Source organism: Ictalurus punctatus, chromosome 9 (assembly GCF_001660625.3).
Source record: "Ictalurus punctatus breed USDA103 chromosome 9, Coco_2.0, whole genome shotgun sequence".
Classification (NCBI taxonomy): Eukaryota; Metazoa; Chordata; class Actinopteri; order Siluriformes; family Ictaluridae; genus Ictalurus; species Ictalurus punctatus.
The window spans coordinates 10,910,357-10,927,033 of NC_030424.2; the positions used below are offsets into that span (position 1 = coordinate 10,910,357).

Consider the following 16,677-nt stretch of genomic DNA (forward strand, 5'->3'; position numbering starts at 1 on the left):
CAAGTCAGCTATTTGTTTCCTGTGATGTGCATCATACCTTGTCCACATAATTAGCAATCTCTGCCATCCTCTGCTTCACCTTCTCTACATCTTTTCCATGTTTATGATACTGGAGAAAGAGAGAGGGATGCATCAAAACTTCGATAGAAGCATCATGACATCATGAGAAAACCGCAGAACATGCTTTTGCTTTTCAGGTTAACTGAATGAATGGATCAATAGAAACATTTAAAAATTGTTCAGGGGAAAAAAAAAATCTCCTAACTATATTTGCAATTAGTTCATTTTGTTTTTTTTCTTCCATAAAATCATATGCAAGAAAAAGTTAAAAAGGGGTAAAAATCTTGTTATTCAATTTCATCTTGATTATTGATTGTCTAAATCTACATTTTTCCTCAGCTTACACACAACTTTACAAACAAGTGAAAGTGTGCATGTGTAGTAAGAAGATCTGCAATACTGTCATGAGAAGTACTCTGAGGAGGAAATAAAAAAAAAGGCACAATTTAAATAATAATGTACAATTCAAATAATTGCTTCAGTTGCTCAGTAGGAAAGTCATCAAAACTTTTTAACAAGCATATATATGAATTGTTTTTCAATTACTGTTAAAGTAAATGTTAATATTGAAAGCAGGAACACTTCTCCCTCTCTCTCTCTCTTACACACACACACACACTGTTGATAATCATCATTTCCTTTACAGCTGATGGCCATTTTTGACCAGCACTCTACTTCCTGTTTCCTGCCTGGCCACTAGGAAATGTTATTCCACTTCCTGTGTAAACCCCCACTCTGACCTGATTTTGGAGCAAGCCAAAACAACAACTAGACCTTCACTGTGTTCCGTGTTATGGCCTGTAAATCCATGGCCTATCCTTTAACCCTAGATGGGTTATGGGCTCAAACACCCTGGCAACGGGTGACTGCCATCTGTTGTCCACGGACATTACGGCTAACCTGGAAAAACATACCTCCCTGTTGTCTGCCACAATAATGAGCTCCACATATTTGGTGGTCTTCTGTGCATCTCTTTTATGCTGCAAGAAAGAAAACGTGAAAAGAGACAGTTAGGAAAACACGTTACTCTTTGTACACATCATGTTTCCAAAAAACGAGAAAAAAAAACCCAAATACTTTTGGCAAAAAGTCAGTGGGATGTTTGTTTTCTTTCTCAAGGTGTTAAACCTACTTGTGCACCAGTCAACTACAAATTAAATAAAATGAATTGCCGAGACATGAAATCCATTTGTCCTGGAAGGCCTGGGCTACTAATTTGTCCACCCCTGCATACAAGCTAAATGAAGACATATGGAAGTTTATACCATGTAAATAATCCAGGATGTGAATGATTTGCTTTAGTGTTCAATGTACTGCCATAGATTTAAGCATGGCTTAAGCACCAGAGTATAGGATTTCAGCATCAGGATGCACTGTTGTAAAGAACATGCTATAACGCAGTGGTTCCCAACCTTTTTTACTTGATGGAAACTCAAGCCTGTTATGGGCTTTTGTTTTTAATGTACAAGTAGTGCTGAAGGGTAGAATAACTCTTATAGCTGTGTGTTTGGCCAGTCTGGGTGCAACAGCGTGTCCTTTGACAGTCCAAAACTTTTTGTATCCGTTCTCTTGGAAATATTTCTTTGACACAGAATTGGCTTGAAGGTTAGCAAGCTCATCTTTACAGCCTAGATATTCCATGTCCTCGAGACTGCAAATGTAAGGGTCCATCACCCACGATTCCTTTGATAAGTATTTGTCAACATCAGCAAAACAGGATTTAATTTCCTCCCGAAGCACATTCATTGTGCCTGCACCTTTACTCAGTGCGTAAAGGTGCAGGCACAATGCCACCAAACTGTTTCATCAGCAGTGGAAATTGTTGTAGCTCCACTTTTGACATTTTCCCAACTCTGTACTCTACAGTTTCCACACAAAAGCGTCGAGAGCATCTTTGCACTGCATGACGTTTGATTCAGGACCCTGCATCTGCTTGTTTGTCTCACTGTAGCGAGAGAATGTATCTGCTAGGTATGCCGTTTTGATCCAAAACGCATCAGTCAGCTGTTTGCACAGCGGTCGATTGTGATCTTGCAAGAATTCCTTTATTTTTTTGCTGTAGTTCCATAAAAAACACAAGCACTTGTCCACGCGACAACCAGCATACCTCAGTGTGTAACAGCAGTGTTTGATGCGCTTCATCCTCACACAGCTGGGCAAACAGTCTCTTGTTAGTAAGGAGAGCCTTATTGAAGTTTCCAACTTCAACAACAGTTGTCAGGGTGATACTAAGATCTTCCAAAAGTTTTTTTACTGGGCAATGCTTGGCTTCATGCTGTCATTAGCTAGCTTCTCATCACAAATGACGCATTCTGCCTGAGTCCTGTCCTGTCCTTCAATAAAACTGAAGTTAAGATAACTCTCGAGATATAGCCTTACTTTCCTTTTTGATTTTGAGTCATCAGCACTTCTATGTTTCTTAGACATGTGGTTTCATTCATAACAGTGATGCTCAGACTGCAGGAAAAATGAGCTGCTAGCTAAAACTGACTGAGCACGGTCAATGACGTGCACAAATCTTTTTTCGGGGAATTGCCGGGGAATAATTTTTGCGGAATTAAGTTTCTCTGCCTTTATTATTATTTTTTTTTGATTGGCCTTTGCATTGCAAGCATATGATTTTTAAAACATTTTAAAATGTATTCATTTTACAATTAAATTATAGTGGAACATTTTATGCATGTTTGACCTTAAAGCAAATGACATCACGCACCCCCTCTGTGAATCTGGACCCCCAGGTGGGGAACCACTGCTATAATGCACCGTGAAAAGACTTGAAAGTGAATGTGCTTGGAATGTTAAAGGAGCATTCTGGACATAAAACTAATTTAATTGAATATAGTATTTATCATGGTATGTAGTATTCTGTTGCACAGTATTGTATCGTATAGTGTCAGAATTATAACAGAATTCATAATTTTGTATCATTTTCCTGTTTTCACTCAACAGTGTAGAATAATTTCAATACCCAGCACCCAAACATCCAGTTAGAAAGCACTGCACCCCATTCACCAATGGAGCGTCCCTTTAAAATACCCTGTAATGTACTACCATTACCACATTTCCAGTACTGGAATTGTACTTATTTCCATATTTATATGTATTAATTGCTACAACAAAAAAATAACAAACACAGATCTCCGTATTTGTGGCAATATCGCTCTAAAAAAAATCTCATCCACCAGCCACAGCCATGAACTCTACTATAGACTGTTATCTTGCCTCATCATGCCATCATTTTAAGGTGGCACAGGGTAACATTAACAGTAGTAATGGCTTCCATATGAAACAGTCTTGCTCCCTACCAAGTGAAAACTCTTCTACTTTCACAACCAGAGTTGGATGTTAGTAAAAAGTAACGCGTTACTGTAATCTTTTTATGTTTTCTGATAATGCAGTAATGTAATACATTACATTTGAAATTTATGTAATTTGATTACATTTTCTGATGTCAATAAAATTCCCTTACTTGCATTACTAATTTATTCTTAAGAAAACAATATTAAGTGTTATGCATTTTTAAAATAAATCACGTTTTGCCCCGAAGATTTTATCTTTAACCCCAAATAATTCTCCACTTGGAGTGGTTTGTCACTACATAACTGAACATCAGAAAAAGAAGACTGCCTGTAACGTTATATCTTCAGTGAACAGAGGCGAGGCCAATCAGACAGGGTTTACAGGAAAATATGTGGAAATACTCGTGTCTTATTGGCTGACTGACAGCTCTCAATTCTGCCAAACGCTAGCTCACACAATCAGTGTGAGGAAAACTGGATATACATAAAAAACATTCATTAAAGGGGTTGAAAATGAAACACTAACATCCTCTGATGCTGAGCAGGAAAACAAAGTGTGTAAATGTCTATATGGCTTCCAGTATATTTTAACATGATATGAGCAGAGCATAAGGGAAGATAATGTACTTTGCAACCCATACAATAGCTTAGTTGTGCCTCCCCTTGCCTAGGGACACCAAACGAGCCTAGTTAGAAAAGTTATATATTTTATCGGTCTGGTAGTCCTACACACAGTGCCAACACCCAAGGCATGTTTTATGATAAATCCAACTTTTTCTGATCATGTCATACATTGGCACGTGCTAAAATTACTGAAAGAAATATGTTTCACTTAGTAGTGTATTTTTGTAGGTTTGATAGGTTCTGAAAGTAATGTGAAAGTAATTAGTAATCTGATGACTTTTTACATGCAGTAATCAGATTACAGATTTAAAGTAGCAATTAGTATTATCTGTAATGTATCGTGTTGCTTTCTTGAGCATCAGTGAATATATGCACCTTTTGTGATAGTTGTGTACGAGTCCCTCAGTTATCCTCAGTGTGAAAAGATGGACCTCTACATCATATAGTCACTGTTGGAAAGGGGTCAAATATGTGAAAAGTAAAGAATGTGCAGGACCTGGAGGATTTTTCTGAAGAACAGTGGGCAGTTTAACTGCTCAGGAGAAACAAGGGACTCATGAACAACTATCACAAAACATAAAAACAGAGGTTGATGATCCAGGTAATGACACACAGTATTAAGAATCAGGGGTATGTAAAATTTTACTGTGTAAATTCAGTTATTGTTGTATAGTCTTGTGGACTTTATGTAAAAATCTGTTATGTGAAATAGCTTATTCAGTGCAGAACTAAATAAACAACAAAAACAAAATGCAATTGTTTTATGCTACCTCTTTTTTTTAATTATTAACATTTTGCAGATGCTGCAAGGCGTATTTAAACTTATGTACTGTACTTATTTTCATAATTAATAATTGCTGGTGAAAGATTTGGAGAGAATTTATGTTATAGATGAAATAGATGGAAAAAAAAAAAAAAGAGAGAGAATTCTTCTGACCCTGGTGTTGAAGGTCTGTAACAGTTCCCGGACATTCCCTTGGTTGATGGTGGACATGTTGTGCCCATGACCACAGGTTCCAGAAGGGAATTGTAAATGTTCTCCTCTGTAAAATAAGTGTGTACCGTTCTCTTGCTCAAAAGCAGGCTCCACCATGAACAGCTCATTTGTAAGTAAGATGAACCCCCTGTGGATCAAGCATACATTAAACAATATTAAGAAATAAGGGCTAATATAACAATGCTGACCTTATGTTGTAATCACACTTATATGGAGATTTTGGTACAAAATGGGATCTCACAGGGACCACATATAACCCAGACGTGGAACATTCATACATTCATATATTATATATATATATATATATATATATATATATATATATATATATATATATATATATATATATATATATATATATATATATATGAGGAAGCAGCAATGAAAAAGTACTGAGGATGATGGAATCTGAGGGTTTCTGACATTTAACATTACTGCTATTTTTGCCACTTATATATCATTTTTATTTGTGATTGGAATTCACCTCCTGGGACATTTAAACCGCACTGCACATTTAAAAAGCCATAAACTTGCTTATAAAATATATGCCATAACATTCAGTGTTTTAAGAGATTTCAGCTACTTATTAAACTGTAACATTATATCACCTTTAACTGGGATTGATGAGTCTGTCCATGTACATTCTGCAAAGATGGTTGACATGGCAGAAGAACAAAATGAGATCACTCATCAACTCAGTTCAAATACTATCCATGCAAATATATGGATAATATTTCATGTGGAAATTGAAAGCAGAAATTTCCAGCACAGAGGCACACCAAATATATTGGCTAACCGGCAAACAGACCATTGAACAATTAGTCTTTTTCTTCTCTGTTGGAACATGTGGGTGGATGTGGAAAGAATTGTGGTGAGTTTCATATTGCTGTCCTTCCCAGTATCCCCACACCCCATTACTCATCTGGGAAGCTTAAACAGGGCAAAACATTTAGAGTTCCACAACGTTTGCGTAAGCATTTTTAACAAAGATCACAGACAAATCCATTTCAATACCCATGAATCAGCAAACTAACGAGTAGAAAAATGTGGCCAACAGAAAGGAATGTTAAAAAGGCTATGCATAAGTGATCAATGTAATGCTGTATATGCTGAACTCATTTAGTGTGAAGAAACACAGAAAGCTGAAATGTTCATAATTAAAGTTTTGCTATGTATGTGAACACAACATTTTAGAAGGTTGCTACTCTACTGTGCATAGAAGACACTAGAAATGCTTTCCACACACTAAGGAGTTAGGGATGTAAAGATTTACATAAACAATGTATCTAGATGCCGTAGACATGTTCCAAAAGGCAAGAATCTGGTTCTCCTTTTGGGTTCTTGAAGGATCCTTAGCTTCCTAAATGTGAAGAGATCCTCAAGTGTTCCCCCAGAGGAAATACATAATGGAACTTAACAAATCCCTTTTTTTTTTTTTTTTTTTTTTTTTTTTTTTAAAGAGTGTGGGCTTAATTGTGTAAGGAATAAAACATGACAAAGGTGTGCACTTTGTTTCTGGTCGCATCCCACCACTCCGCTCCTTGATTATTTTCCTATAACAGCAAAAGTGTTTTAAGTGTTTTATTTCACTTATACCACAGCAATTTGCTAATGATTACAATTTTTAGTTTATCAATGAAATACAATTGCTATGTACAATCATTTATACAGTATCTCACAAAAGTGAGAACACCCCTCACATTTTTGTAAATATTTGATTATATCTTCTCATGTGACAACACTGAAGAAATGACACTTTGCTACAATGTAATGTAGTGAGTGTACAGCTTGTATAACAGTGGAAATTTGCTGTCCCCTCAAAATAACTCAACACACAGCCATTAATGTCTAAACCGCTGGCAACAAAAGCGAGTATACCTCTAAGTGAAAATGTTCAAATTGGGCCCAATTAGCCATTTTCCTTCCCCGGTGTCATGTGACTTGTTAGTGTTACAAGGTCTCAGGTGTGAATGGGGAGCAAGTGTGTTAAATTTGGTGCTGACATATCCTTCAAAGACTTCTTCTATAAATGTTAAATAAATGCCTTCTTGCAGAAATCTTTACCATATCAATGATTATATGTTTTTCCTATATTCAATTATTTTAAATAATATCATAATAAATGAAAAGATACATTTAAAAAAAATCTGTCCTTTATTAGACTTATGTAGCGCATTTGCCTAGTAAAATGCTATTTCAACAAAATTGTTCTCTAATACATTCACTTCCTTCATCTTCAGTAACTGCTTTCTCCTGTTCAGGGTAGCAGGGGAAGCCAATCCCCGGGAACTCTGGGTGCAAGTCGGGAACAGAAACTGGATCATTCATCAAATCGAACATTTTGTGCAAGTCCTTAATTTTTATCTTGGACCATAATCTTTAAACTTGGAAAACGTGCTTTACAAAGTCCAGCGTTTACATTTATTGACCTAAGATATCTATGAATTTTCTGGGTTTTAGTGGAAATATTTGAACAATATGTTTCTTTATTATTAAGTACTGTCTTTTAGAGGTTAAAGTTTCATGGATGGCCTTCACACCACAGAAAATGACTGCAACCACTAAAACCTGAACCACAAGTGTTCTGCCAGCCTTAAACCTCATCAGAACACAGTGTATGAAGTGTGGCCTTCGCATCCGTCTTCATGGAGATTTCAGACTCGGGCGGTTTTGGACCTGGTGAGCTTTCATAAAAAAGCTTTGTCTAATAACAGAGAAATGTCCTTGGAGAGCGAGCTTTGTCACCAAATAACTCTTGAGGCTTGTATTTAATGTTTACTTTTTTTCAGCCGGTCAGCCTTTTATGGCAAATTTACAACAACCAAATGTCCCTTGGTAATTACACTTTACTGCATCGTCGAAAGTTTTCATGACATGTTAAATACTTCTCATCACAATGTGCACTTCCAGCACGAGTGATTAAGCAGAGGATAATGCTACTGACTTTATCGATGGCTTAATTCATTCTGTCAGGTTTATGGGCACAAAATTCACCTTTCCGGGTGAGAGACAAAATGACTATAGAAGACAAAATGTGAGCCAGTAAACATAAAAAATAAAGGTTTAATGGTTGCAGGTTCAGAATAGCTTTTCTCACAGCAGCATACACATTGGTAAATAGCTGAAAATTAGCACTCTGAAGTGGTGGATGAGGTTTTCATACCTGAGACCGGAGCAAGTGCTGAGGCTGACCTCTGAATTCGTGTGTCCTTCAACTTCGCCGTGATAATAGCAGTTCACCTGGGGAAAACACACACCCCCCCCCCAAAAAAAAGTCAAATAAACCTTAGCTAATTGCTAATGAGGATTCACCAATTTAGCCAGGAAATGACTGCATCTCGTGTCACCTCAGACATTCTTATTAATAAAAACACTGTACTGGATGAACATACAATAGACTGAACTATGGCAAAATGTTGGTTCATGAATCTTATTTAAGTACTGTAAATCAAGCAAATTTTGCAAGTAATTTAGTCACTGCTGATTACTATTAGAATAGATCTTGCTGTTCTAATCTTGCTAAAGCTGATTGATGTGGGAGAGAAAAGGCCAGTGCACATCTCTGACTGCTGAATCCTGGGTGCTACCATATCTTTTCAAGCTAGCAGCTATAGCTGAATGCTAATCATGTGTGGCTAACACATCTGAAAGCACGAGATGTAAGCAGTGAAGTGTGTCATGTCCCAGCTACTGGATGGATCTAAGGCAAATTGCTAAATCTTTACTGGGTGCCAATTGGCCCAAACTTAACTGCATACTTTACATTAGCATATATACAGTCGTGTGAAAAAAATAAGTACACCCCATGGAATTTCTTTTTTAAAACTTTTTTTATTTTATATATATATATATATATTTGGACAAGCAAACCTTTTCTTTGAAACAGTGCCCATATGCAGGTGGAACCTGTGTTATTCACCCCTCTCATATCTAGTGTCTGGTGTTCCCTTTGTTATTGAGGTGTGTGGTGTCATCATGCCAAGATCTAACAAGTTCTGTAAGGCCTTCAGTAAAAAGGTTGTTGATGCCTATGGGTCTGCCGAGGGATTTAAAAAGATCTCCAAATTATTTGAAGCAATCATTTCTCTGTAAGGAAAATCATCTACAAATTGCGCAGATTTCAAATGTCCCAGCAAATTCAGCCCAAGAGCAGACTATCTGATGCAGAAAGTAGTCAGCAAGATTTCATCACAGGATCTGCTAGTAGGTCTTGCAACCGTTGGTGTCAAAGTACATGCTTCTACAATCAGAAAGGACTGCACAAATTTGACCTGCATGGGAGGCGTGCTAGGAAAAAGCCTTTGCTGTCTAAAAAGAACATTAAAGCAAGTCTACAGTTTGTGAAAGAGCATATAGGCAAAGACCAGGCCTTCTGGAGTAATGTGCTCTGAACCGACGAATCAAAGATAGTTGTTTGGCCACAGTAACAGCAGACATGTTTGGCACAGAGCAAAGACAGCTTTTCAGGAGAAGCACCTCATACCAATTGTGAAGCATGGTGGTAGAAATGTTGCTTTGCTGCCTCAGGGACTGGACCCAAAGACCTTTGGACAACAGTACAATATTACATACACACACACACACACACACACACACACACACACACACACACACACACATATATATATATATATATATATATATATATATATATATATATATATATATATATATATAATATTAACTATACTTAACTATTGAGTTAAGCAGAACTAATAAGGAGTCAATGCCACAATTGCAGACATTGATATTCAGACCTCAGGACTTAAGAGGTACTGGACATCTGGGTGCACTGAATGGAGTTTGTCTATAATAGAGCCATGTCTATAACCATGTCCAGTTTAAGGCCAGCATATGTCCAGTGCCACTGTCCGACATTTTGTTGTAACCACAATATTTAACTCAACAATGAATATCCTGAGCAATGTAAATACTCTTACATCTATGGAATATCATAGCAATATTAAATATGCACATATGACTTTATGAAATAGGGCCATTCCACCTCAGGAGATCCAATAAATGCAGAGTTAGTTGCTTGACTGTTTTTAATAAAAAAAATTTTTTTTTTAAATCTTGAGTGATTACCTCTATGTTTTGGAATTGCAAAACCACCAGTTTTTTATTATTTTTTTTTTACTACAGTGTCCATCTTTGTGTCATAGCACACAGCAACTGTTGGTTATACAGCCCTTTACAGAAACCTCAGTACCTCCGCTCAGGATGGTCCTAGCTCCTTGGAATAAAAACTGATCTCTAGAGCACATTACAAGGTACATATACAGCATAAATATTTTGCAGATTCTTGTTCTTAGACATAGAAGCAGTAAATGACTACAGCTCAGAAGTCACTTACTGCTTTTATCACAGGAGAAACAACACCACAGCGCTATCTATAGCTGACGTAGTTAAAACCAGTAAAATACAGTCAATAAAAGCACCTGGTGATTTTGCAATGCCAATACATAGAGGTAATCACTTAAAAAAAATTGGAAAATTAAAAACAGTCGAGCATCCTGCATTGGACCACTTGATGAACCACTTGAGATGGAATGACCCAATAAATAATTGCATGGATCATCCACATTTAGGATGCAGAGCAGCCACAGTGTGGTTCAGCCTCCCTAAGCTTCAGGCATGTGGCGCTGTTGCTACTAAATCTCAGTGGTGAGCACTTCCAATTTAGCATGTGAAAAACTGAAGAAAAAAAAAACCTGAGCAATGATTTTATTTAAATTAAGACATATGTCTGAAGATAGCACATTATTGTCATTATCACGACTAGAACTATTTCTGTCACTCTATTAATTTACCATTAGATATTTTTTAAAAAATCTCCAAATCTTCTAAAACTCTTTAAAAATATGGCAACGTTGGAGAAATTAGGTAAGCGGAATTAAGCACATGTGTACCAAAGTCTGAATACTGATAATGTTTCCTGTGTATGCATCATAGCTAACTCCTTTAATTTTGTAATTTTTTAAAAATAATTGTGTGAGCAGATGAAAGCGGTGGTGCAGCAGCAAAATGTCAGAGACTCCTTCGCTTCATGTTGTAATTGTTTAGTTTAAAACAAACCAAAGCGTCTAGCCCAAAGCTTTTACGAATCTTTGCTCACACTGACTGAGAATGTTGAAATCTTTTCTAATGCAATAGCATTGCAGCAGGTCACCAACACCAAACATCCAAGGACATCTGTGTCACCCAAGCCTGTATTCCACCTAGCTAACATTATCAATTATTTGCATAACATTAGCTAGCAATCTACATTTGTCAGCAAAAACTAGCTCTAGGGGAACACTATATGGCCTAAAATTTGTGGAAACCTGACCATCACACCCATATGTGGTTCTGTTCCAAACTGGAAGCACATAATTGTATAGAATGTTTTTGTATGCTGTAGCGATACAATTCTCCTGCATGCCAATGCCCCTGAGAACAAAGCGAGGTCCAATAACACATGGTTTGTGAAAGAACTCCAGTGGTCTGCACAGATCCCTGACCTCAACCCAACTGAACACCTTTTAGGATGAATAGGAACACTGTCTGCACCCCAGGCCTCTTCACTTAAAGTGTCTGACCTCACTAATGCTCTTGTGGCTGAATGAGCACAAATCCACACAGCCACAATCCAAAATATAGTGAAATGCCTTCCCAGAAGAATGGAGGTTATCATAACAGAAAGACAGACTAAAGCATATATGGTCATGTGTCCACATATATTTGGCCATATAGTGTAGTAGCCTGATTAAGCAACTGTGCTAAACAAACTTGAATTACTCCTTTATTACCTTGTGCAGTCCACTTCTTTAACAAGTTTAACATTTCAGAATACAATGTCATTGTAATTAGTCTACTGTACTGTGTATAAGGATGGTAAAAAAAAACCTGACATGACATCACTATGCAGCACTGCATGAGGACAGAGAGAGCAGAGAGAACCACATATAGCCTAAAGACAAAGAGTAAAAAAAAAAATTTAAATAAAAAAAAAAACCTTTTCAATATATTATGGGGGAAAAAGTTAGTTTCATCATGGTCATTCCTTTTCATTTTTACCTTAAAAAAGCTTCTTTAAAAAAATAAAACTGTATACATGAAAACAGAAAGTCAAGGTACTATCTGATTAGATTTTGGGTACACATTGACTACGTTTACATGGACAGAAATAATCTAATTATTGACCTTATTCTGAATAAGACAATATCCTGATTAATTTGTTTACATGAGTCCCTTTTAGAATACTCCTTTCATGTTCCTGTTGTACATGTTATAGAACATAGATTGATTAATGGCACACGTCATTACGTCCCCACGCCACGCCGTCCGACGTTCCCTCCAGAATTTCACATATCGACATACAGTTCGTCCTTGTTATGGTACCGTGTACAGTTGTAGGTGTTTTTATTTTTAATTTCACTAAAGCTTTAACTGCTTGAAGTCGTGGGCTGCGTCACATACTTTCCTACTATATTGTAGCTGGGATACGTGTATTTTGTCTACTATATAGTAGGTAAATACGTGGTTTCGGATGCAGCCATGCTCTCTTGTTTGCTGTCAAACGGTTGAGCACTGACGTGTGTGTACGTGTCCTGTCACAAAATGTGCTGAAAACTCCCACATGACGTTAATAATGTGATTAAGGTGTGTACATATCTATAATGCACTTCGACTAAAACAGGAATACTCCACGTCTCAATTCCATTTGTGTTTACTTCGAGTATGACTTTAGATGGATTACTGTAATTAATAATCGCTGTTTACATGCTAGTTTCTTAATCAGAGTATCGTCTTAATTGGTTAATATCGGATTATTATTGCCCATGTAAACATACTGAGTGATTATTTGAATTGTAATTAATTGTGATTCATTATTTCAAAGTTTGAATTTGATTGAAAGTTCATGATCTATTTTATTGACTTGTCAGAAACTCAAGGTTTAGCAATACGACAGAACAATACTTATTACGTTTGGCCAGCTGGTCAGTGTGCTTAACGGATGGGCCTGCATGGCATCTGAAGTACTGCAGGATTTAATGCAGCAGCTTCCTGAAGACTGACTTTGGCAGCAAGAAGAGTGTCTGTTGCACTGGTTTACAGAGAAGACAAAAATCACTTAATTATACCTGGCACAGTACCAGGCCCAGACCCAGATGCACACACAGACACACACACATTGCTACTGAAGTCACTCATGTCCAGGACTGAAAATATCTGAAGGTGACTCAAGTAACGGTGTTCTAAAATAATCACTAGTACTGCAGGGCATGTATTAATAACCCAATCATCTTTCTTTCATTCTGTTCTAATTTCCAGATAGACTGGGCATTCTGAGCATTAGGGCATACTGATGGATACATGTAGTTCTGCAGGACATATAGCCATCAATATATAATTCGTCAATAAATGGAGTTTTTTAATTAGTATCTCTGTGATACTGTAATTACAGCTGATTATACAACCGATCATTTTAAGCCCCATTTTTGCAAGCTTTCTGGACAGGACAAAAGAACCGCAACTTGCAACAAATATTCAGCCAAGGTAAAATGACGGGGGAAACACACAAAAAATACCACTAACCTAATTGGTACTTATGATAAAATGCACTTAACACTTGAAACTCAGAACACAAGACGAAATTAAACTTCCTTGTGTAACTTGTATTTAAAATAAATGTCATGTCTGAATCAGAAATCTATCTTTAGAGTTTTAGCTTAGTTAGTCTTATGCTCACTGCACTTATACAAATTATGGTTTAAAGTAAAATAAAATAAAATAAAATGCAGTGCAAATCTTGTTACATCAATTTCCAAACTGCTATTTTAATTATAACACCAAAAGCCCTGCTGTCAGTGCTTTGTGGACAAAAGGCCATACATATTCTGTTTTTGATGAGAAAATGCAGATGGCACATTTGATAGGGGAAGGAAGAAGACAACATGTTGTCAAGCTTGTCAACTGTTGCTTAATTATGTAACTCTGTAAGATCCCGCTGACCCAAACGAGGCCTGACAAATGTGTCAGCACAGGAGCCATGTCTTTGGAGAACAAGTGTCTATCAGAGAGCAGTAGGGCACCAATTCTGGACAGTGACTGGCAAGCAGAGTTAAAAATATTTCCATTATGTCCTAAGAGCTCAGACTATATTAACAAGAAGAGAAGAAGGAATGATGGTCAAATAGCTTTTGGAGCTTTCCTAAATGGAACTGTCAATCATCTCATCCCTCTTTATTAACTTCTATTTTTGTATAATCATAGAATGATATTAAATTCTTTGCTCAAGCATTAACAGTCTACAAAATGTAAAACCCTAAAAACTCATTAGAATTTCCTCCACATGATATGCATGGTGCTTTCTCATACAGGAAATATAAGTGGGAAATATTATACGTTGAAAATATTCCATATAATCTTCTGTATAATCACTATATACACATTCCATTGTAATAGTAGTAATGACTGTGAAGACCCTTACCATAGAGTTATGAGTGACTGTTTGTCCATCCTCTCTATAGTGGGTTTCACTGTAATTGCTGCTAAAGAGACCCCTGCAAAAGAGCACAAAGAGCAGACAAACATTAAAGGTGCAATAATCGATGGTTTTTTTTTCTTGCTTGTACAAATAACCTGCAAAATATGTACAACATGACAATAAAAATAATGGCTTAAGACATAACCGCAGGACAAAATTACTATGTGGCTGAAAACAAAATTACTATGTGGCTGAGAAAACCAATTTGGAAAACTGACTTCTGGTCCAGAATGCTTGTTTATGTTTGGATGAGCCCCCCATTGGTCATTTTATAGACCCTTTACTCTACATGCCATTGTAGATCCTGGGGGCGGAGCTTTGTGAACACGGGCTGGAATTCAAATTCAAACATTTGACATACCTACTTAACCATTAGAGAGGTTAACTTGAAAAAAAATGACTAATATTACCTGATGCATTTTTAAAAGCATTGTTTTTCTGGCTCACGTTAATGCCTGCTATTTTGACATGCTGTGAGAAAACAGGGGGAAAATGTGCATGTATATAATTTTACAAAGAAAGATGCAGTGTCTTTCATAAGTATTCATGCCCTTGTACTTTCCCACATTTTGTAGTGATACAGTGTAACTGAAATGGACTTAATTGATATATTACATATCATGAATCTACACAATGTATCCCATAACAATAAGGTGGGGGAAGCATCAATATATTTTGGAAAATTATTTACCAGTTAAAAAATTTTTAAAGGTGTGATTGCAAAAATATTTACCCCTGTTGCTGTGAAACCCACAAATTAGTACTGGTGCAACCAGTTCCCATCAGAAGTCACATAATTAGTTGAATGTAGTGCATCTGTGTGCAATTAAAATGTCACACGATCTCACCTGTTTCTAAAAGACCCCAGAGGTTGGTAGGACATACCTAAACAAACATCTTGAAGATCAAGGAGCTATCAAAACAAATCTGGGACAAAGTTCTGGAAATGGCTTAATCAGGGTTTCGTGATAAATAAAACCCCAATCTTTGGATATGCCCTTGACTACAATTAAATCCATTATTAAAAAGTGGGAAAAATATGGCACAATCATGACTCTACCTACAGTCATATATAAAAAAAAAATAAGTACACCCCATGGAAATTGTTGGCTTTTTTGACATATTTGGACAAGCAAACATTTGATCCTTTTTGAAACAGTGCATATTAATGTTGAGACAGTTGAATAAATATTGAAAGTTGACCCACTAAAATGACACAAATCGGCATTTTGTCATAATTTTGTCAATATTTTCATTATTTAAAACAGATCAGTCACATGGAAAAAGTAAGTACACGCCTACATTTATTATACCTTCAAATCCATAAAATTTGAATCAGGTGTTCAAGATTGGGTCCCAGTGATTAGAACCTGCTTAGGGAGTGCAGGTGGAACCTGTCTTTTTTAAAACTCTCACGTCTAGTGCCTGGTGTTCCCTTTGTTACTGAGGCGTGTGGTGTCATCATGCAAAGATTTAGATCTGTAAGACTTTTTATGGTTTGCTTATGACTCTGACAAGGGATTTAAAAAGATCTCCAAAGTATTTGAAATACATCATTCCATTGTAAGAGCAAACATAAGACAGTTTTTCATGAAAAGCACCTTATAAAAACTGTGAAACAGGGTGGTGGAAATGTTAGGGTTTTGGATTGCTTCACTGCCCCAGGGAGTGTACAGCTTGTATTCGTTTATTCAACATGCAAGAAAACCCTCAAACATCTGAAAGAATATTGCATGGAAGGGTGGTCAAAAATTCCAGCAAGCTGATGTCAGAGACTGGTGGACAATTATGCAAAACACCTACAAAAAATTATTTCTGCTAAAGGGGGCAATACTAGCTTTTGAGGCCAAGGGTGTATTTATTTTTTCAACAGAAGAATATCAAATCTATTGATATTTCTGTTGAATAAATGACTGAAAAAGCTCAAGTATATCAACTATATTAATAGGCACTGTTTCAAAGATGAATAAATGCTTGCTTGTCCAAATATGTAAAAATAAATAAATTGCGTGGGGTGTACTTATTTTTTCACATGACTGTAGCAAAACCTTTACTATGTAACTGCAGTAACGTGAGAAACTGTATGTATGACAACGTGCATGGGAGGCATGCCAGGAAAAAGCTTTTGCAAGACTACAGTTTGCCAAGACTATAGGCAAATACCA

General features: G+C 36.6%; 1 protein-coding gene across 3 annotated transcripts in view; it reads right to left on the reverse strand.

Annotated features, from left to right (window-relative positions):
- The window catches only part of LOC108270250 (disintegrin and metalloproteinase domain-containing protein 12), a 171,953-nt gene that overhangs the window by 67,965 nt on the left and 87,311 nt on the right, over positions 1-16,677 (reverse strand). For 2 of the 3 annotated variants that reach the window (XM_017476732.3, XM_017476733.3), the window contains exons 4-8: positions 14,456-14,528; positions 8,144-8,220; positions 4,921-5,107; positions 975-1,040; positions 38-109 (exon numbers count right to left, since the gene is read on the reverse strand). In XM_017476732.3, coding sequence (XP_017332221.1) covers positions 38-109; positions 975-1,040; positions 4,921-5,107; positions 8,144-8,220; positions 14,456-14,528 — 475 coding nt within the window. Of the gene's footprint in view, positions 1-37; positions 110-974; positions 1,041-4,920; positions 5,108-8,143; positions 8,221-9,463; positions 9,525-14,455; positions 14,529-16,677 lie in introns of all 3 variants that reach the window. The other variant, XM_053682469.1, reaches the window with a different exon arrangement.